Here is a 20,444-nt window from a genome sequence, read left to right as displayed (position 1 = left end):
GAAAATTGTGGTTATCTTTATACTGGTAAGTTCTATTTTCGATAGCACCTACTTAAGTATAAGGCCTTCAAAATTGGTGGAGCTTATATGTTCACTCTCCATAGTACATATGGTTTAGATAGTCAAGATATCCATTACATGGCAATATCTGAATCTAAGGGACGTTTTGAGTATATATATTTTGGTTAATGCCAGTTACCTATTAACTAGGTGTTTTTTTTATTTTTTTATTTTTGTCAGGGTATGCAAGCTGAAAATATGCCCTTCATGTATTATACATTTATACTCCTGGTTATGGATATTCTCAGATTCCTTATAATCAATATACTTCTTATGTTCCTGGGGCTGCCACTGGCCTTGATGGTCAATTTTTAGGAGTTCAACAGTAGTTGAATATCCCCTCCTACCACATTTCTTCACCTTCTTATGTTCCAGTTATTGTCCAACCTGGTTCAGATTTTGTGCCAACTACCTCTCTGGCTCTATTGATTCCTCTTATGTTGGCAATGGCACTCAAAGTGGTACCAGATCTACTAATGCTGGTTCAAAAATGACATCTAGACAGGCATCTGTCAATTCAGTTCAGTTAGCGACTTCAACACCTCTGTTGGTCCTTGCAAATGTTTCACAGTCATCACAAAACAATCAAACAGTACATGGACCTTTAGAAGCTTCAGAAATCAACATTCGATCAAGTATTCTGTCTATGCCGCAGCAAACTGCAACACAGAGCACATATGTTCTTCCCCATCGGGTAGGATAATTCTATTTGACATTTGAGAATGCTGTAATGTTATCTGCATTTCAGTGTCAAGTGTGTGTTTTTGCTTATTTTCTATTGACTGTTCTAATCCTCAATGCAGTTGGTTTTTTTTTTTTGGTGAGACTGCAATTTCTTTTCAAGTTATCATAGTATTTCTATTCTCAGTGCTAATAATGCTACATTTATGTCTACATCATAATATTATTCTTTTCTGTTTTTTGGTTTCTTTTCCTTATTGCTAATTCTGCTTGTTGATTACTCTGTATTATTTTTGTACTAAAATTTCACTTTATCAATGTTTATACTGTTAGGTTGCAAGTTCCAGTCAGATGCAAGCAGCATTTCAGTATTCAAACCGGAGGATAGATCTTCCAACAGTGGTTTAACTGAGTTATTTAGACTTCTGCTGGAAGACGCTTTCACTGTACATGGAAGGTACTTTCCTTACACATGAAAGGCGCCTTCAACTTATCATGGAAAGCGCCTTCTATGGCTATGGAAGCCACCTTCGACCAGGCTGGTTCGAGTCGTTGCCGCGCTAGAGGCGCCTTCCAAATCTATAGAAGGCGCCTTCAGCCTGCATATAAATTTTTCCATGGACTATAAAAAAATATTGGACCTAAAAAAGATGTAATTTGAGTATTCATTTCCTAACAATAGTCTGAGTTGTTAGTGTGTGTAAAAGGCTTCTCTGCCTTCACCGAAAGAGATTCTTAGTGAACTTTCATCTGCTTTAGATTAATAACTACCCCGGTTGTAACCAAATAAATTCCGCGCATCTTTCTTTTAGTTTCATATTGTTTATTTTTATGCTATTGTTGCTAATCTAAGTTGAAAGACGAGAAAGGTATTTTGTTTTAGTATCTCCAGCAACTCAATCCTCTCCAGCCGACCTACCCGACCTACAATTCCAAGTATCATTGAAACTATAAATAAGCATAAATCATTTTGTGATGTTTATTTACTCAACCAGGAACTGAATAACAGAAAGTTAGAAAAAGGAATCAACTTTTGAAGAAATAGCAACAGTCATCAAGAGCATAACAATAACAGACACAATCGCATCCTTTATCATCCAACCAAGAAGCAAACATATGCAGTAATGTAACAGTAAGATTACCAATTAACAACCATGCAACTCGCAGAAATTTAATAGCATCTCAAACAAGGTTTCACCACGAATATTACTCTTCAGAACAACTAAACAAAGTGAACTGATACTAAATTAAAAAGATGAGTTTTTTTTAGCTTGCTATAGATAAACCTTCATCAAGATGCAGGAATCGCTCACTCGCCTTGAGACTTCTGGTAAACGTAGGTGAGGCCGCACTTGCCGCAGTAGTGGCGATCAAAATGATTGGCCATGAAGGTGCCGGCGCCGCACTCGGCGTTGGGGCACTCCTTCCGGAGCCTGGTGACCTTACCGGTGGCGTCATCAACCTTGTAGAACTGGAGCACGGCGAGCTTGACCTTCTTCTTCTTGTGCTTAATCTTCTTGGGCTTGGTGTATGTCTTCTTCTTGCGCTTCTTGGCTCCACCGCGGAGGCGGAGGACGAGGTGGAGAGTCGACTCCTTCTGGATATTGTAATCCGCAAGGGTGCGACCATCCTCGAGCTGCTTTCCGGCAAAGATAAGGCGTTGCTGGTCAGGCGGAATCCCTTCTTTGTCCTGGATCTTTGCTTTGACATTGTCGATGGTGTCTGAAGATTCCACCTCGAGGGTGATCGTCTTCCCCGTGAGGGTCTTTACGAAGATCTGCATCTTCCCGGCGATTGGTGGTCCGGCGGCACCGTCGCTTTGCGTCGGAGCGATAAGATTAGGGCTTGTGGGGAAGGAGAAGATTATATACGCATACGGTTACTTGTACCGTTAAATCATGACCGTAGATATGGAATGAACGTTTGGATTTTTTTTTTTCGAGCCTTTTAAAAAATGGACAAAAATCAAAAGCACACGCATCATTTTCATTAAAAATAAAAATTTTAAATGAAATATTATTTTACTTTTTTAATATAAAATACATTTTAAACTGTAATGAAAATAGGCGGTCTTTTAATTTTAACCTCAAAAGATTTGATATCCACATTTCAAACAATAATCGAAATTTTATATGAAAATTAAAGAAAATTTAGTCATTTTTTAATATAATAAAAATAATACTCAGCAATAAAATGATTTTACAGTTCAATAAAATTTATATAGTATAAATATTATTTGATAACTAATTTATTGATGGATAGATCCTCTAGTCTATAATTTTTGGTCTCCTTTTAATTCTTTTTACAATTTGTACGTCATATCGTGACTAGAATCCAATTAAAATTAATTATAATCTCTCTTAGATTCACTTACTCATCCACGTTATAGTTTGAATCGAGACAGACGACCAGATGCCTCCAACGGTGGGCAAGTCGTTCCTTGCTCGGCGTCATATAGTCTGCCTATCGTCGGTGACTTTCGGCCACTTGCCTAAACCTAAACTATAACTTGGATGAAAAGGTGAACTTACGAACTATTACAGTTAATTTAACTGGATTCCGACCACGATCCTACGTATAAATTACATAAGTGATCAGAAAAAAAAATTAACTATTACATACTAGAGAATCTGAACTCAACTTCTTATTTCAAAAACTTATTATTTATGTACCAATAATAAAGTTTCATTATTGAAAAAACCCAATACACAAAATGAAATTTAACAAATTACTTGAATACATATATACCACCAAAACCATTGAATAATTAGCATAAAATATTATGGGCACGGCAATATATATGATGAGTTAAAAATGTAAAATTTCTAACTACAATCATATAATACCCATTCAATTAATATTGCAATAATAACATATTAAGAATTCTATAAAATATTAGTAAATAAAAATATTCAAATTATTTTCATAAAAGAACATGTACTTCTAAAATATTCATTCAATTCATAGCACCTTCTATGATTCCAAAGCTCTTCACAGTTTAGTTTTTGTTTTTCAAATGTGAACTTTTAAAAGATTGCTTAATGGAAATTGGATGTTTGAGTTCCTCAAAGGTCTTTTACACTTTAATTCTACATGAACTAATGATCATTTCGAGATCTCTTAAACTTTAATTATGCATTAAGTTAGAGTTTTGAAGATTTTATCTACGAGGTTAAAATATCAAATTCATATAAATTAAGATGCAAAAAAATCCCATTTAATTTAAACACATTAAAAGTGACAATTAATACTACTACAAGATCTACCTTAACTATAATTAGCTCTATTATATATTAATTAATTAATTAATCTCCCCGTTTCTTCTTAGACAACATCGATTGCTTCGATAAGTTTCTTGGCGATCGCACTGGCGTAGACCGAAGAACCATCATGAATCTGCAACCGTCAAATATACAATTTAATCCAAAACGATTCTTAATTAACTAATTAATTCATTTGAAGGTTGTAATTAAGAATCAAAACTAATTAAAAATCAATTAGATCGCATATATGTATTAGTATAATCACCTTGGCGTTGAGCATGAAGATGTTCGATCCTCCCACATTCCCGGCGGACAAATGCAACAGCTCCAGGCGGAGCTCGTCGAGTGCCTTGGCGACGGCAAGCAAGCAGTTCGCCCTCCGCCGGCGGGTCACCTTGATGTTGACCTCGTCGTCGACGATGCGCACGTCCACGAACGTCTCTTTCGACTTCCTCTGTATCCACGAGCTCCGGAGCATCCCGCTGCTCGGTCCGCCCTCGGCCATCGGCGCCGCCACCGCCAGCGAGGAACAGCTCTCCACGTCCCCAGCTGCCGTCGCCGCAACCGCCGCCGCAGCCATTTTCTTCCCCCTCTGCCGCTTCTTCTCGGCCAGCATCTTCAGCTCCTCGACGGTCCTCAGCAGCTCGTTGATGTACTCGATCGTGTCCGCCACAATCGACGCCCTGTAAGGCTGCCGGCGGGAGCAACAAAATGGGAGATAAATAAGACAAAAATTAAATGCGCAAAATGATGAATCAAACCTTGGTGGAGTTCGGAATGAGAGATTTGAGGTCCTCAAACTTCTTCCCGAGCCTTTCTCTCCTTTGCTTCTCATTCTTCTGCCCGCCCTGCTTCAACCCCCACGCATGATGCCTCGTCCTGTTCTCCAGCAGCTTCTGCTCTCCATGCCCGGCCTCAAAGACATACGGCACCTGATTAACCAACGCATCGTAATGAACCGGGTGGTGGTGGTAGAACACGGCATTACTAGAGTCCATCACCGGCGGCAACTCCGCGTATAACATATCAGCAGCCGCCGCCGAGCCGGAAAAGCCGTTGATGGGATCGAAGCACGGCGGCTGTAGCAACTGATGTTGGAGGCCGACGGAGGTTTCATTGATGGTCAGGTCACTGCTGTTATCTCCCATGACCATGAGCGGCAAGTAGTCCGAGTGAGCGGACATGGAACCAACGTTGTGGTACATCCTCCGGCCTCTCTGCATCAATAAAGTAATTCTGAACATACAAAAACATAAACACAGGTGTTAATTAATTACAGCACCGATTAATCAAAACCTGTAGCTGAAAAGTGAAGGAGAGAAGAGGAAAGTAGAGGGGAAAGAGGTTATGTAATATAGAAGAGGCAAGAGTGATATGACTTGGAGAGGAAGAGAGGAGGGGTTGGGTTGTGCTTGAAAGGAAGCGTGGAGAGAAAGAGATGCTGGTGTCTTTCCGAGGCTGAGCCATCCAAGTTAGAGAAACTGGGTTGTTTGTTGCTTTCAGATTCCATTGGCTCTTGGAGTGGGACCACCACGCGGTCCTCTGTGGGCCATCCTTCTGTGCAGCAAAATCTTCCGTAGGACTGGCACTCTTCCAGAACTCACAGTCCTGCAGAGTTAATTATTGTCTGATTGGTTTGATTAACTGGTGCTAATTAAGGCACTAATCCTTAATTTGGTCAAAACTACTGGACCACTGCGACGGACACTGAGGACAACAAATGGACGTGGGAGACAGAGAGAGAGAGAGACAGAGAGACAGAGACATCACTTTCTTCTCTGCACACAGCAGCTTCCCTGCATTGCATGCACATGTAGAGTTGCATCATGCAGAAGAATATCATTAATGGGGATAATTAATTAAAAATCCGAAGACGGATAATTATCGAGTGATACATTTCTGTGATGATTATTCTGTTGAATCATGAGGGACGAGAATCAGTATGATTGGGTTTAAAGTGCGAGGCAGAGAGGGTTTCAGTAACTGATGAGAGGACAGTGTAAGTTACAATGTATCGTGGTGGTCCAGAGAGGGCGACGAGTGCATGCAGTGTGTGATGGTTAACAGCTGCAGCAGCAGTAAGAACAACAACAATGCAGTAAAGATGGAAATATTTTTAACTAGTTATGATTCCTTGAACAGGGGATGACTCAACAGTTTGAAATGCCATGGCCTGCTGCTTCATATATTTTACATGCCCAAATGGACGAGAAACAAGACAAGTTGTGGAGAAATCAATATATGTTAAGTTTACATTCTGAATTATTTGGATTAATTTGTTTTTAGGCCTGTTTGACCCTCAAATTAGTGCGTGTGAAAAGTTAGTAACCATTTGATAACTGAAATAACACAGTTCTCAACCTTTTTTTTTTTAAAAAATACTTTGGCTCATGAGTATGATCAATGGCATCACTAATATAGAACACAACAATTGCACAATTAGTCACTAAAACTTTTTACTGTTTATGTTGTTAATGATATATTTTCTTCATTATTTTGAATTGATGAATGATTAGATGTTAAGTTGAACTATTGAATGATTGAGGAAGCAACTGTCATGTGATTTTAACCTATAAGTTTGCAGTTAATGTAATCTTGTGGAAGTTGGCCCATGCCTTAGACGTGCCTTCATCCCATTTTCACCTAAAAATTAGTACTTTTGGGGTCTGATTATTTGGATGAAATACACGAGGGAGAAAAGAAAGTTAAACAAAAATATACATCAATTGTGGAACTCCATGTGTATTTTCTAGGAAAGCAAATGAAGGCCCTACAATCGGCGAATATCCGGAGGTCGTCTTCTAAGTGTGCATAAGCAAGGGAAGAAATTATTGAGGAGACATCCTCTGCTATCTATGTTGGACATTTGATTCACTATTTAAGGATAATAAAAAGGATGAAATGATCTAATCCAATTTTTTGAGCCTTTGCCCAGGATTACTTCATTGTTGTGCTTATGATCCTCTAGGCAAGTTTTATCCTTAGTGTAATGGCTAGAGAAAATGGAGTTTGTTCATAACAAAGTAGAGTTGAGAGTGTTCATCTCCATTTGAAAAGCTTGGCTCATTTCCCTCCCCTTTCTCTAAGTGAACAAGGTCTATGAAATATATTTTCCTCTTCGCTTCACTTTTGTATAATTCCTTTCTCTTACTCCTCTCAACATAAATAGGATCTTATCAATCATACAATCATATTATATGTCACTTGCGCAAGCTAGACTTGCTAGTACAATCAAGGCTAACATTCAGTTTGTTCATCTACTTAGTTTTATTTTAGCAACAACATTCAATCTTCCTATTTCACAATGAGATCTTTCCTCTCACACGCACGACAATCAACGAAGAATCAGTATCACTCAAAATGTTTAAATTGCTTGATATGACACTATCATTCAAACTACAGGTTGTTCAATGTGAGACTCACTACTTTGGAAACATTTACTGTAAAAAGGATTAATCCTTTCTTGCTTTGTTCTTGAATGAGGAAAAATAGGTTTTCTCATTCCTTGAATTCAAAACTTCCATGAAAGGGAATCCTGAGTACTTATTACTCAGTAGTCAGGATAAAATCCTTCACAGAAAATGTTAGCGAAGGGCCCCTTTCTGGACGTTCTGTTCATCTTCCTTAGTTCCTTCACAGATTGCAGTCTCTTTCTTTCTCCACACATAAAATGGGTGGAGAAGAATTATCACCCATTTAGTTCAAACAAACGGTAGACACAGGAACATCTCCTTTAAAATTGTTGAGTTCTGGCATAGACTCTGCTTTACATATAAGTTGGCTTTTGCAGCCTCCCAAATCATTTGATAGCTTTGTGCACAACTGCAGTCATAAGCAAAAAATGATTTACACCTTCTGATTTGAAGCTTCTTACTATATGAACTGCATCTTCTAAACTTCTCTTATTTTTTTCACTAAGTTCAGATTTAATACCTGTCGATATAACATAGAATCTCCTTGTGATCTTCTTAATTCCACGACATACAAAGATGGACTGAGCTCGAACACCTGATAGGTTATCATAATATGAATTTAGTAAGACAATTTCACACTGAAAAGGTGCATAAAATTATGACGACAAAGAAGTTTTACCTGAGCAGCAACTGAAAGTGACTCTGACCTACCGGGGCATTTTGAAGCCTTGAATTTTTCAATTACTTTCAACTGCAAAATTTAGATATATACTACATTGTGTAAACTTCTCTATTAATAGGCTTAGCTACAATCTGCTATCACAAAATGAAGTAGCAATCCACTTACTTTGCCATGCCCTTTTTGGACTTGGAGCCCCATTTCAGTAACAATAACCTCAATCTTTTCATATAATTCATTTGGTGGGCGATTGGACGCAAACCTTATCTTCCTCTCCGAGACATCCTGCAAAGCCAATTCAGCAGAGGAATATGTATAAATATCATTATTCTCCAGGTTGTGATCTTTTTGCTCACTGAATTAAAGTAATGAAACAGAACAAGGTCCTAATCTAATCATCAGAATTACCTCTTTCTCAAAAAATCCTGAAAGATCAAGTGAGGAAGACATCCCAATCAGTTGAAATGCATTGATGTGTGTAGGTGTATTTCCATTGTCATCTGACTCATTGTGCTTAAACAAACAAAAAAACAAAGGTTAATTCACTATCAACCATCAGAAAATACTAGAAGGCACAAAACTAGTACATTAGCCATTTTGAGGGTCACCTCTTTGATTGAACAAGGTGTATCATCAAGACATAAGTCTTCCTCATCATCGATGGGGACAACAGAAGTGTAGTCTTGGTTGAACCAATCGTGTGCTTTGATTCCAGTTACATTTATCCTTGTGATAGGATTTGGATCAAGGATTCTCTTTAGGATGTCTTGAGCACCAGGTGAGAGCCATTTAGGGAACTTTGTTTCTCCCCTAACGATCTGAACCCATTGAGCAACAAAGCCACTATGAGGAACTGAAACAAACATCATTTGATTTCATTGTCAAGCTTGATACACACCTTCTGATAAAGCACAGCAAGATTTCTGTCATCAAATGGCAGGGAGCCTGTTAAAATAACATATAGGATGACACCACAAGACCATATATCTGATCTAGCACCATCGTATCCTCTATTGGAAAGGACCTATAGATGGTTGATTCCACAGGAAAATTGTCAAAAACATTATTTTTTTAGGAAACAAACTTTTAAATATTTCAAAAGTTATGGGTTTTACCTCAGGAGCAATGTAGTTTGGGCTTCCACAGGTTGTGTGCAGCAACCCATCATTCTGAAATGAAGAGAGAACCAAGTTGAAACATAGCAAATTGTTTGGATCAGTTCTTTTGATGAGCCAAGGCAAACAAAATGCATACCCTTAAATGTTGTGGCAAAGCACTGAGACCAAAATCAGATACTTTTATGTTCCCTTTTGCATCAACAAGAACGTTTTCTGGCTGCAACAAGAAAGGGGAATTCAAGTAGGAACTCAAAAAGTTAAGTAAAATTGGGAGATAATAACTTAAACCTTTGCTTAATGATCACCTTTAGGTCTCTGTGGTAGACACCCTTATCATGGCAGTAACTTACGGCATCAATCAGCTGCTGGAAAAGCTTCCTTCCTTCACGTTCTGAGAGCCTTCCCTTCAATGCCTGCATTATCAGTAATGGCTAAATCAACTTACCATGAAGAACCAACCAAGATTAACTTGTGACAAAGTTCTTACAATTCTGTCGAATAATTCGCCTCCATTAACATATTCAAGGACCATGTAAATCTTGGTTTTGCTCGCCGAGACCTGTAAGTTGCCGAAGTATGGAGCTTAATCAGTGAATTCAAGCAGATAGAAAGCCCAAATAGTTATCCTGTCACCCATCTACCAAATAGATAAGGGAGAACAATTCCAGGGCCTCATGAACATCCAAAAAGTTTTTTTTTTTTTTTTTTGTTTTTCTGCAGACCAATCATTCAGCTCACAAGCTGCAATTATTGGTGGAAAAGCATCCTTCTTTTACGAACATATTCTTAAATCTCAAGAAGAACAACAAGAAGAAAAGTATCGAAGACCATGATCACCATCATATTAATGAAGAACTCGGCCTAAACGATCGATTTAGTTTAAGTTACTACCGAATCAAAAGACAGTAAATAATATATCATACCTCATATAATCTGACGACATGGGGATGCTTCAAGAGCTTCAAGGTGGCGATCTCCCTCTTAATCTGTCACGTAGACAAACATCACCTGTCCTTGAGCATAAACATAAACGCAAACATAATAAATGCATAACAACATAGATATACACACTTGTTCCGTGATTTTGAGGGATTGAATGCGGCGGCGGTCGAGTATCTTGATAGCGTAGGGACGGCCGGAATCGACGTGGAGAGCGTACCTGACCTTGCCGAAGTTTCCCTCGCCGAGAATTTTCCCCAGCTCGTACTTCCCCAGCACTCGCATTCCCTCACCTCCTCCTTCCTTCACCATGTCCATCTTTCGTCTCCTCCTCCTCTTCCTTCTTCTTATGCAATCGTGGAGTATGTTATTTCATAATCGTTGAGTTGGAAATGGGGAGCTCTGGATTGGCTATATAGATGCGGATGGAGGCCATGATCTGGCGAGCCAAGCCATGACTTCTTCTCCAGCTCAAAATTGAGACAGGGGGGAAGGATGAAGGAAGCAGGGAAGAGGTCGGTTTGATCGCTAGCTGCGTATTTGTCAATAAACGACTAGTTAGCCGCAATCATTTTATCCGGTCAACCAACGTGACGCGCGTGAATTTATCCGGTCAGAGGCCGCGCTTTATCTTTTTTTTAGAAGTAATTTAGTTGAAATGAATTCAGTCAATATATAAAATAATTGAATTGCAAAGATGAAATTTGTATCAATCACCAATTGTGCTCTTAATTAATTTAATCGGGGCCTACAGGCACCACCAAAAAAAACTGTTTTAAAAGATTGAGCTGTGTGAAGGGGCAACGATGGCTTCTGGAACAACAGAATTAGGGTTCTTAATCTCTTTTAATGCGCCTACAGGGACAATTTTGAATTAGATAAGTTAATGTGATTGATACTCACAACGAACCTCGTGGTCACAGAAGTCTTCATGGCTCCCAAAGCACCAAGAGTCACATTTTTATTGAGGAAAACAAAGACAAAACGAAGCCGTCCCGTTACATGTCCAATAATTGTTATTATTATTATTATTGTGCATGATAATTGTTTAACGTATGATTGTTCTTTATTGATGTCTGGAGTTTTAAAATCACTTTCACTCATCAATGAGACCACGTTGAAAAATAAATCAGTCACATGAGAAAATACGTTAGTGATGGCTTAGACTCAACGAAAAGCAAATGAGCTGTCACGTCCCGAGGGACCCCCTATCGAAAAAATTTTAGTAACATCTTTTCTGTATCGAAGACAATTTGAAATATTACTATAAATCCCTCGGGACCACACAAACCTCGGTCAACACGGTCGGCACAATAATAATAAAAATATTTAAACAATCACGCAGTTTATAATAAATCAACCTCCGACTGATTACATAACAATTGACAACCACATAGTTTATTTAAATAAACCTACTCCACTAATACGATGGAAAACTTAAACCCACAACAAAAATCTAACGCAGTGGAAAACAAAGACAGTAAACCAAAACTCGATATAGAAATCCTCAAGTACAGCCACACATCATAAGTATGTAACAAGGAAACCAAAAAGCCCAAAATATGTGAACCTGTCGTGACTCATGGTGGGGGACTAGCGACTGGAACCTCCTGACAGCATCAACCTGAAATAGCAATAATAACAGGGTGAGTCCAACACTCAGCGGATATCAAGTTGACATGCATAGTAAAAACTAATCAATAGTAACAATTATACGTACAGTCTCCTGGAATAATAATGGAAAATGCAAAACTGAAAGGAATGGGAGAAGCTGTACTCACCAGGACCTCTTATCAGGATAATAATTAAGGTCGTCAGACCGAAAATATCATATCTCCTGTATGCATGTCAATCATATGCATCCACCAAATATGCAGCAAACAAAGTGCAGCAAACACAAGCAATAAATGCAATCCATGCATATGATACAAATGACATGGTCACCTCTGACGCCAGTCAACCATCTCACACACGATTATGAGACAGAGTGGATAGGGCTATGACAACTGTGCACTCTGCCATCACTGCTTCTGATGAGTGACTGAGTGGGCAGGATGCTGTCGGAGTACACCTATCCTCCTACCCCAAATCATAAGTGGGGGAGTTCAATGCTCTCATCTCCCTGAGATAATCCAGAGGAGGGACCCCTGTCGTGCTACCACGCTGCGTCACGCTACCTATGAGTGGACCAACGGAGCACTAACAGAGCAAACTGTCACACACCCTGCCTGATATACCACTAACCCATGAGTGGTTGTGTGTGCAGATCCATGTAACTAGCGATGAGCTCAACAATAATGGGGCTACCAATCGCTCAACATGCAATCATGCAAGATGGTGCATGACACTAAGTATGTAAATCCTGACCATATCTACCTCCATAAAACATGTACAAAAAATAAATGGCTCGATAAGAAGATCTAGGTACACGTATCACATATGGTAAATGTCTAGTCCGGTATATCATAAGACATGGTATGTCATTACCTCCATGAGCATAAATAATCAAGAGTGTAATGGATGCAAAACAGGTAATAAATAAGCATGCTGAAGAAATTAAGCAATGACATACCGATGCAGATATAACATAATTATTACTACTCATTAAAATCCATTATGCATATCAAATGACAATATCTAGAAGATAAGTCAAGGTACCCGCCTCAAAAATGAAGATTGTATCCAAAAGATCTCACGTTAAGATACTCGTCTCGAATCAAAGTCCTATAATACATGATATACAGATTTAGCTAATTACATATAAATTAATCAGCTAAATCAAATCCCTAAGTGGATCCCTAACCTAATTAGGGGAAACCCTAATTGAAGGATTATTAATTAACCTTAATTAATGATCAACTTCAATTAATCACAGCTCCTTACTAATCAGGTCTAGCCCACACTAGCCCTAATGCTTCTCCAATTCGTCCACATAATTAGATTAATTTTAATTATAACTCATCATGATACTCACCAAGATATGTTGTGGTCCCTAGTGGCTCACAGCTAGATTCAGTGCCTGATCAGAGAAGATAACCGGAGCTCTGGATCACGACGAACAATACTCCTAGAGCTGAAATGACAATCCAAAGAAAGTCTTACAATCCAACACTTAAAATAAAGTCAAGGGAAGAAACGACAAAGCCTCAACTTATTCCTAGCAGTCACCCAATTCTGATGTGGTTGCTGGTGGCTGCAACGGTCAGAGCAAAGGTGACGATTGCTGGTCGCTCAACACAGCCGATAGGCATCAGCACACAGGGAACCCGACAACTCTCACGATGATTGCGGTGTCGCTGATCTAGCCTCGTGAAAAAGACAATGGCACAAAGCGATCAGGACTGTGGCACATACGATCAGCGACACAATGAGATCGCAAGAGATTGGCAGTGATCTACGCTAACAAGGACGAGGAATGAAATTTGGTGTAGCGGAAGAACAATGAACCTTCCTGATGAAATCACTGCTGCTTTGTTCAGATCCGGCAGCAAGAGGGGTTGGTCGCCCTAACCCTTTCATCGACCACTCCCTTCCGGTGACGGCGATGCCAAGCGGAGACAGCGGCAGAGGAGATCGAGGACGACAGAGGGAGAGGAAGAAGTGGCAGCCGGTGAAAGAGATGGCGGCCTCGGTGGTGAGGTCGTACTAGCACGAAATCAGCACCGACTTCACAGTGTCCCTCAGCATCGCATCGCCGAATGCTCGCCGAAGCCTCTACCAAGGCCTCCGCTTGAGCAGCCGCTCCCGCACACTCCTCCTCTGGCCGGATCGGAACGGCGGCCGAGCGTCGGCCGTCTACAACGTTACCGAGAGAAAGGGAAGGGGCGAAGGAAGAGAAAGCAGGGGATAGAGGGGAAGAGGAAAAAGGAATCGACGCAAGGGGGAGGCTCGGGCTCGAAGCTTTTGTACTCGTGGGAGAAGAGGCGTCGCGAGAGGGGAGACGAAGGGATCGGCTCGGGGAAGAGGAAGGCGCTGCGCGCCACGTGAGGGAGAGGTGAAGGATTAGGGTTCGGCGACGAAGAGAAGAAAAAGAAAAGGGAAAAAGGAAAAGAAAAAATAAAATTTTTCCTCATTTAAATGGGTAGCTTAAACAGACTTTCCCGTGACATAATAATTGATCCATCTTAAACTCATCATACGAGCTTCAAAAAATTCCCAGAAAATTTTTTTCGAAAAATTCCCTTAAGGTTATATTTAGGTGTCATATTTTACATTAGTCCTCAACTGTTTATCTGATGGGGTGGTAAAGAGGAGCTCGTCCGGTAAAGGTTCGGTAGAGGTCAACTGTCAAAGTGGAGGTTAAAGTTAAGGTGGCTAATGTCAGGGTGTCAAAGGACTCACCTACAGTGGTCAAGCGGAGGTCGACTACAAGGGTCGATCGGGGCAGACAATGTTCGATCGGAAACAAGCTTGGCTGAGCTAATCGCTCGTCTAGCTCGGAACAGTATGGTAAGATCACCAGACGCTTAGTACAGAGCGGTAGAACACTAAGAAACCGGAGCACTTGTCCGATCGGGAGGCAGCAATCTACTATACTCAATCATTGTAAAGAAGATCAGCCGAGGCCGACTAAGCAGAGAAGTCCTCAGCCAAGCGGCTACCCCACTCAGTCGAGTAGCGAGATCATCGTCATATCTCTTAATATCCTTTTGGGAGATAGATGTCGCTGACACAAGGAATGGTTAACAGGCAGATTGTACGGTGGAAGATTCTACTGTCTTGTTAGGGATATGCACGCCCTATTAAGATATGATGTCAGAGGCACTTTTCTGACAGGTTCTTTCATAGGACATATTGGAGAACGTGCTCATGCCTCGAGGAGCATGCACATCGCCCACTAAAACTCTATATAAAGGGGTACATACACCGGCGGAGGTATGCGTTATTCACTGTTTGCGCTTGTCCTACTGTTGCTCCATATTCTTCTACAGTTTCGATGACTGACTTGAGCATCGGAGGGCCAACGCCGGGGACTCTTTCCCTGGCTTAGCACTGACATTGTTTGTTTTGCAGAGCGGGGCGCGGTCTACATCAAGTCAACGTAGCAGCCACATCCCCAGCTAATCACCTTTCCATTTTCGGACAGGATCATATTAGCGTCGTTTGTGAGAACGTAGCCTGCATCTGAAACGAAAAGATGGAGGACGCTGGATGACTTACCACGGTGACACTGACAAAGGAGGAGCTCGACATGTCGATACAAGCCCAAGCGGCAAAAATAGTGGAGCAACAACAACAACAGATGCTGACCAAACGCTAAGTGCATGAGCCTGCAGCATCAGCAGCGGGTCATCAAGCGGGATACGGAGACCGAGCGAATCACATATCCGTTCGAGGATAAAATAAAAAGTCGACTGACACATATGGGAAGGTACCCAATGCGTCGATCCCCTTTCATCGAGCACTGTTGTAGACTCCATCAGAGGAATAGTGCAGAGTGGACAAGGATCGGGGATATTCCTCGGATGACGTGCCCTTCGGGATGCACGGAAAGGGAAAGCACCAAGGAACAATGATTCGCCCGAGCGGATCAATCAACAATTCTTTCAGGGGATTTTGGATGACCCTCTGTCAAGGCATTACGCTCCGCTAACGATCGGAGAATACAACGGAGCTACCAATCCGGATGACCACTTGACCAAGTTTGACAACGTGGTCACACTTCATTAGTACACCGACAGGGTGAAGTGTTGGGTCTTCCTCACCATCCTCTCCGGATTAGAGCGATGATGGTCTAGATGATTGCCGAGTGGATCGATCCATAGTCTCAAAGACTTTCGAGCAGCGCTTTTACACCACTTCGCCAATAGTCATCGCCATCAGAAGACGAGCGTTAATTTGTTCTCATTGAAGAAAAGGCCTAGGGAGGCATTGAGGGCCTACATCCAGCGCTCCAATCAGGTGACCATGGATATTCCATCGGTCTTCTTAAAAGTATTGGTGAACGCCTCCACCGAAGGTCTCACTGAAGGGAAGTTCTTTCGATCACTCATCCAGAAGCCGCTGAGGGATTTCGACCACTTGCTCAGGAGAACCACAGAATACATAAACATGGAGAAAGCCCAAGCGGCCAAAAGAAAGGAGGTGTCTACTGAGCCCATAGCAGCACCCAAGCAGCGATCATCTAGTAGCCATCAACCCCCCAAGGGACCCCGATCGGGAGGAGCATCAGGAGCCAGGATGTATGTCGTGCAACATGTTGCAGCCGATCGGCCAAAAGTTGCAAAAGGCAAGGCATGGACGTCGCTATTCTGCTCCTTCCACCAATCGACGACACGCAACACGCGATTACTACTGTTGGTGCGGTTAGCACTAACAATTTAACCCAGGTTTTGATGAATGACAAATCAGGTTAAGTTAATCTGTTGTTGTCTGACACTTTGATCGAGTGTGCAGGAGAAGTCCAGACAGGTCGACGGGCTGACCGGATGTCTGGCACGAAGCCCAACTAGGTCGACGGGCTGACCGGATAGCTGGCGAGAAGTCCAAGCGGGTCGACGGGCTGACCGGACGCTTGGCGAGAAGTCCAGCTAGGTCGATGGGCTGACCGGATAGCTGGCGAGAAGTCCAGACGGGTCGAAGGGCTGACCGGACGTCTGGCAGGTGAGTAAAGGTAAGTCACTAGAAGGGAGTGACTGTGAGGACACGTTCACGGGAAGGGAACATTAGGCGTCGATCCGGCTTAGATCCATTTCGGATATCTAAGTCGAGATCGTGACTAGATTCCGGTTTCGGAAAGACGGAATCTAAGTCATACTTTTTCATGTCAAACTCATGAACTGTGCTAACACTTTGTTTTGCAGGAAATTTATTATACTTGCCTCGGACTAACCTTGTCTTGCAGGAGAAGGACCTGTTCTGGAGAAAGGTGGTCCGGGCGTCCGGAGGGGATCCGGGCGGCCGGGAGGCAAGTTTTATCCCGATTGCGCGTCGCCACATGGAGCTCACTGGTTGGACCTGCCACGTCTCACCAGGGCGCCTGGAAGGGATCCGGGGCGCCCTGAGCTTCATATAAAAGAAGGGGCAAGGGTAGAGCTTCGATATAAACTGAGAATCCAAGATCTGTTGCTCTGTGCTCTTGCGACGCCACGAAAAGCTCTCCGACTCAGTGCTGGTTTTGTTTTAATTCTATTGTCGGTATTTTCTTTATCTGTCAATTCTTGTACTTAACTCTGTAATATTCGAATTGATAGTGATTGCCCAACGAAAGTACTCACAGAGTACGGACGTTCGAGTAGGAGTCGTCACAGGCTCCGAACGAAGTAAAAAACACCTTGTTCAGTTTGACTAAGTTTTTTATTATTCCGCTGCGCTTAACTCTTATTAATGTAATTTTTTTGAATCGATATTCACCCCCCCTCAATCGAACGATCACGGTCCTACAACTACGACCTGACATTAATAGCTAGCAGACCGGCCTCACAGGGATATCACTACCGATCACCACCTCCCGATCGATGTCATAGGCGCCGATCATTTGGGCGAAGGGATGAAGAAAGAACGACTGATGAACCACGTCATCATCAGCCCCCAGCAAAGGAACAATGCAAGTCTCGCCAGAGCTTCTACAGAGCGAAACAAACCCTCGGCTCTAGAGGAAGAAAACAGGAGTAACGACGCTCGGGGAGAAATTGGAATGATCGCTGGTGGACTGACCGGCGGTGATTCTAACCGAGCGAGGAAATCCCACGCTCGACGACTGGAGATACACGTTATTAGATGCAGCAAGGAGAAGGCCGAAGGACCTGAGATCAGTTTTGACCCTCTAGACTTAGAGGGAGTGGAGATCTCTCACAACAACACCCTGATCATCCAAGCGGTAATAACTAATTATACTATTTATCGAACTTTTGTTGATACAGGAATCTCAGTGAATATCATATTCAAGAAGGCGTTCAACCAGCAGTAAATTGATCGGAGTGAGTTGTAGCCAATGACGACCTCACTCTACAGATTCAAAGGCAACGAAGTGTTGCCGATCGACCAGGCACAGCTAGCCATTTCGCTCGGAGAGGAGCCGCTCAAGAGGACTAGGACCATGAACTTTATTGTGGTGGATGTGCCGTCCGCCTATAACGTCATATTGGGTTGACCGACCCTCAATGATTTTTGAGCGGTGGTGTCCACCTTCTGTCAGAAGATCAAGTTTCCGATGGGCAATGAAGTGGGCGAAGTCAAAGGCAACCAATTGGCCGCTTAGTGATGCTATGTCAAGATGGTCAAATCCGAAGAAAGGGTCCTGCGGAAGACCCCGCACTTGGAGGTGAATGCTATCATGGAAGAATCTCCTACACTGGTCTATGAAGAAAAGGAAGAGGTTCAGATTCACCCCAGCCGGTCAGAGGCAACTACGTTTGTCGTCGCCGACCTGGAAAGCAAGAAGAAGGCATAGCTGGTCACCTACTTTAGGTGAAACCATGATGTGTTTTCCTGGTCAACGCACGAACTCCCGGACATCTCGTTGAGCATAGCTCAACACGAGTTTCATATCTGACCGGACGCTCAGCCGGTGAAGCAGAAGAAGAGAGACTTCAACACAGAACATAATCAAATCATCCGGGTGGAGATAGAAAAATTACTGGAGGCTGGTTACATCTGTGAAGTTCAATTCTTGAGCTGGCTTGCCAATGTCGTGTTGGTCTCCAAGTCGGGCAATAAGTGGCAAGTCTGCATCGACTTCCGTAATCTAAATAAGGCATGCCCGAAAGACTTCTATCCGCTACCCAGGATAGACCAGATGGTGGATTCCAAGGCGGGCTGTGAGTTAATATGCATGTTCGATGTGTACTAAGGAATAAGGATACTACCAAGTGTCGCTCGTCCAAGAGGATCAAGAGAAGGTCAGCTTCATCATGGTCGACGAAACTTATTGCTACAATATCATGTCGTTCGGATTAAAGAATGCCAACGTCACCTACTAGAGGATGATGAACAAAATGTTCCGTCGGTAGATCGACCGTAACATGGAGGTATATGTCGATGACATATTAATAAAATTTCTCCGAACTGTTGATCTTTGTACAAATATCGAAGAAATATACCAAACTTTAAGGGCATATGGGATAAAGTTGAACCTGAACAAGTGCGTGTTTGGAGCGAAGAGTGGTCGCTTCCTCGGATACATCGTCACTGAACAGGGGATCGAGGTGAATCCAAGTAAGGTAAAGGCGCTACAAGACATGCCCTCACCCTGCAGCTTGAAGGAGGCCCAACAGCTGACCGGACTGATGACTGCACTATCAAGATTCATCTCCAAGACATCAGAGCGATCTCATCCATTTTTCAAAGTGCTGCACTGAGCAACAAGATTCTAATGGGACGTAGAATGCGAGAAGGCGCTGGAGGAGCTCAAGGAGTATCTTAACTCCTTACCTGTATTGGCTAAACCGAGTGTTGGCCAGCCGCCCTGGATCTACTTATTGTCCAACGAGTATACGGTTGGCTCGACATTGGTGAGGAAGAACGACCATGAGCAACAGCCTGTATATTTTCTGAGCCATATATTAAAAGATGCAGAGTCCCGCTACACCTGTCTCGAAAAATTAGCATACGGGCTAGTACTCACCGATCGGAGACTCTGTCCATACTTCCTTTTACATCCAATTGTTACGATGACCAATAGCGCCTTGGGAAGGGTCCTTTTTAACCCAGAGGCTTTTGGACGGCTGATCAAATGAATAATCGAGTTGAGTGAAGGACATACAGTATCAAGCCTGAATGGCGATCAAGGCCCAGACCTTAGTTGATTTCATGACCGAGGTCCAGAACGCTGAACCAGATGCAATTTGGAAAATATATGTAGATAGTTCATCCACTCGGCAACGCAGTGAGATCGACATTGTCTTGATTTCATCTTGAGAGGACAAGATGCAATTGCCCATGCGGCTGAGCCATCGGGCGATAAATAATGAAGCTAAATATGAAGCCTTAATAATTGCTTATAAGTAGCTCGACATGTAGGGGCCACTAGAGTGCTCATCCACTTGGATTCTCAGTTGGCGACCCAATAGCTCTTGGGGACGCTCTAATAAACAGTTTCCGACTCAGGCTGTATGACAAAGCTTTCGAGAAGTTGAAAACCTGTTTCCAAGATCCCCCGAGCGGACAACCTAGCTGCGGATGAGTTGGTTAAATTAGCCAGTTCATTATTGTCGATTGTGATAGAGCAGCTGATCAAGCAACTATAACTGGTGGCGCACATCGACATGATAGATGGGATAACCTTTCCAAGCGACTGGAGGACCCCATTGATAGAGTTCCTCCGATCAGGTAGTACTCCAATCGACTGGGA

General features: G+C 42.3%; 3 protein-coding genes across 4 annotated transcripts; all 3 read right to left on the bottom strand.

The window, feature by feature from the left end:
- Positions 1 to 1,804: 1,804 nt before the first annotated feature.
- LOC121982335 (ubiquitin-40S ribosomal protein S27a-1) lies at positions 1,805 to 2,575 on the bottom strand. The gene has a single exon (XM_042535355.1). It carries the CDS (start codon positions 2,522 to 2,524, stop codon positions 2,051 to 2,053), a length of 474 nt encoding a protein of 157 aa, XP_042391289.1. The 5' UTR covers positions 2,525 to 2,575; the 3' UTR covers positions 1,805 to 2,050.
- A 1,421-nt stretch (positions 2,576 to 3,996) lies between these two features.
- On the bottom strand, positions 3,997 to 5,699 carry LOC121982324 (transcription factor TIP2-like). Its single transcript, XM_042535344.1, has 3 exons — positions 4,766 to 5,699; positions 4,270 to 4,695; positions 3,997 to 4,137 (listed from the first exon to the last, which is right to left on the bottom strand). Exons 1-3 carry the CDS (start codon positions 5,246 to 5,248, stop codon positions 4,066 to 4,068), a joined length of 981 nt encoding a protein of 326 aa, XP_042391278.1. The 5' UTR covers positions 5,249 to 5,699; the 3' UTR covers positions 3,997 to 4,065.
- A 1,654-nt stretch (positions 5,700 to 7,353) lies between these two features.
- On the bottom strand, positions 7,354 to 10,648 carry LOC121982311 (CBL-interacting protein kinase 21-like). 2 transcript variants are annotated; one of them, XM_042535324.1, is made up of 13 exons: positions 10,286 to 10,648; positions 10,138 to 10,200; positions 9,702 to 9,773; positions 9,520 to 9,627; positions 9,351 to 9,431; positions 9,212 to 9,265; positions 8,995 to 9,120; positions 8,684 to 8,914; positions 8,505 to 8,609; positions 8,265 to 8,381; positions 8,097 to 8,168; positions 7,938 to 8,012; positions 7,354 to 7,826 (listed from the first exon to the last, which is right to left on the bottom strand). In XM_042535324.1, the coding sequence occupies exons 1-13, from the start codon at positions 10,469 to 10,471 to the stop codon at positions 7,701 to 7,703; spliced, it is 1,416 nt and encodes a 471-aa protein (XP_042391258.1). In that variant the 5' UTR covers positions 10,472 to 10,648; the 3' UTR covers positions 7,354 to 7,700. The 2 variants fall into 2 exon arrangements, with proteins under 2 accessions (XP_042391258.1, XP_042391266.1); XM_042535332.1 differs by having other exon boundaries at positions 8,705 to 8,914; positions 10,286 to 10,641.
- Positions 10,649 to 20,444: the final 9,796 nt, after the last annotated feature.

This window comes from Zingiber officinale, chromosome 1B, assembly GCF_018446385.1.
Source record: "Zingiber officinale cultivar Zhangliang chromosome 1B, Zo_v1.1, whole genome shotgun sequence".
NCBI classification, from domain to species: Eukaryota; Viridiplantae; Streptophyta; class Magnoliopsida; order Zingiberales; family Zingiberaceae; genus Zingiber; species Zingiber officinale.
This window is presented reverse-complemented; position numbering and strand designations above follow the sequence as displayed.

Bases quoted from the DNA above. Each gene is read 5' to 3' on its own strand.
- LOC121982335 (XM_042535355.1), bottom strand. From the start codon at position 2,524: ATGCAGATCTTCGTAAAGACCCTCACGGGGAAGACGATCACCCTCGAG.
- LOC121982324 (XM_042535344.1), bottom strand. From the start codon at position 5,248: ATGTTCAGAATTACTTTATTGATGCAGAGAGGCCGGAGGATGTACCAC. The intron at 4,696-4,765 runs GTTTGATTCATC...TCCCGCCGGCAG, and splicing joins TCATTCCGAACTCCACCAAG to CCTTACAGGGCGTCGATTGT. The intron at 4,138-4,269 runs GTGATTATACTA...TGACGGTTGCAG, and splicing joins TCTTCATGCTCAACGCCAAG to ATTCATGATGGTTCTTCGGT.
- LOC121982311 (XM_042535324.1), bottom strand. From the start codon at position 10,471: ATGGACATGGTGAAGGAAGGAGGAGGTGAGGGAATGCGAGTGCTGGGG. The intron at 8,610-8,683 runs GTACTAGTTTTG...TGTTTGTTTAAG, and splicing joins TGACCCTCAAAATGGCTAAT to CACAATGAGTCAGATGACAA. The intron at 7,827-7,937 runs GTATTAAATCTG...TTATGACTGCAG, and splicing joins ATTCTATGTTATATCGACAG to TTGTGCACAAAGCTATCAAA.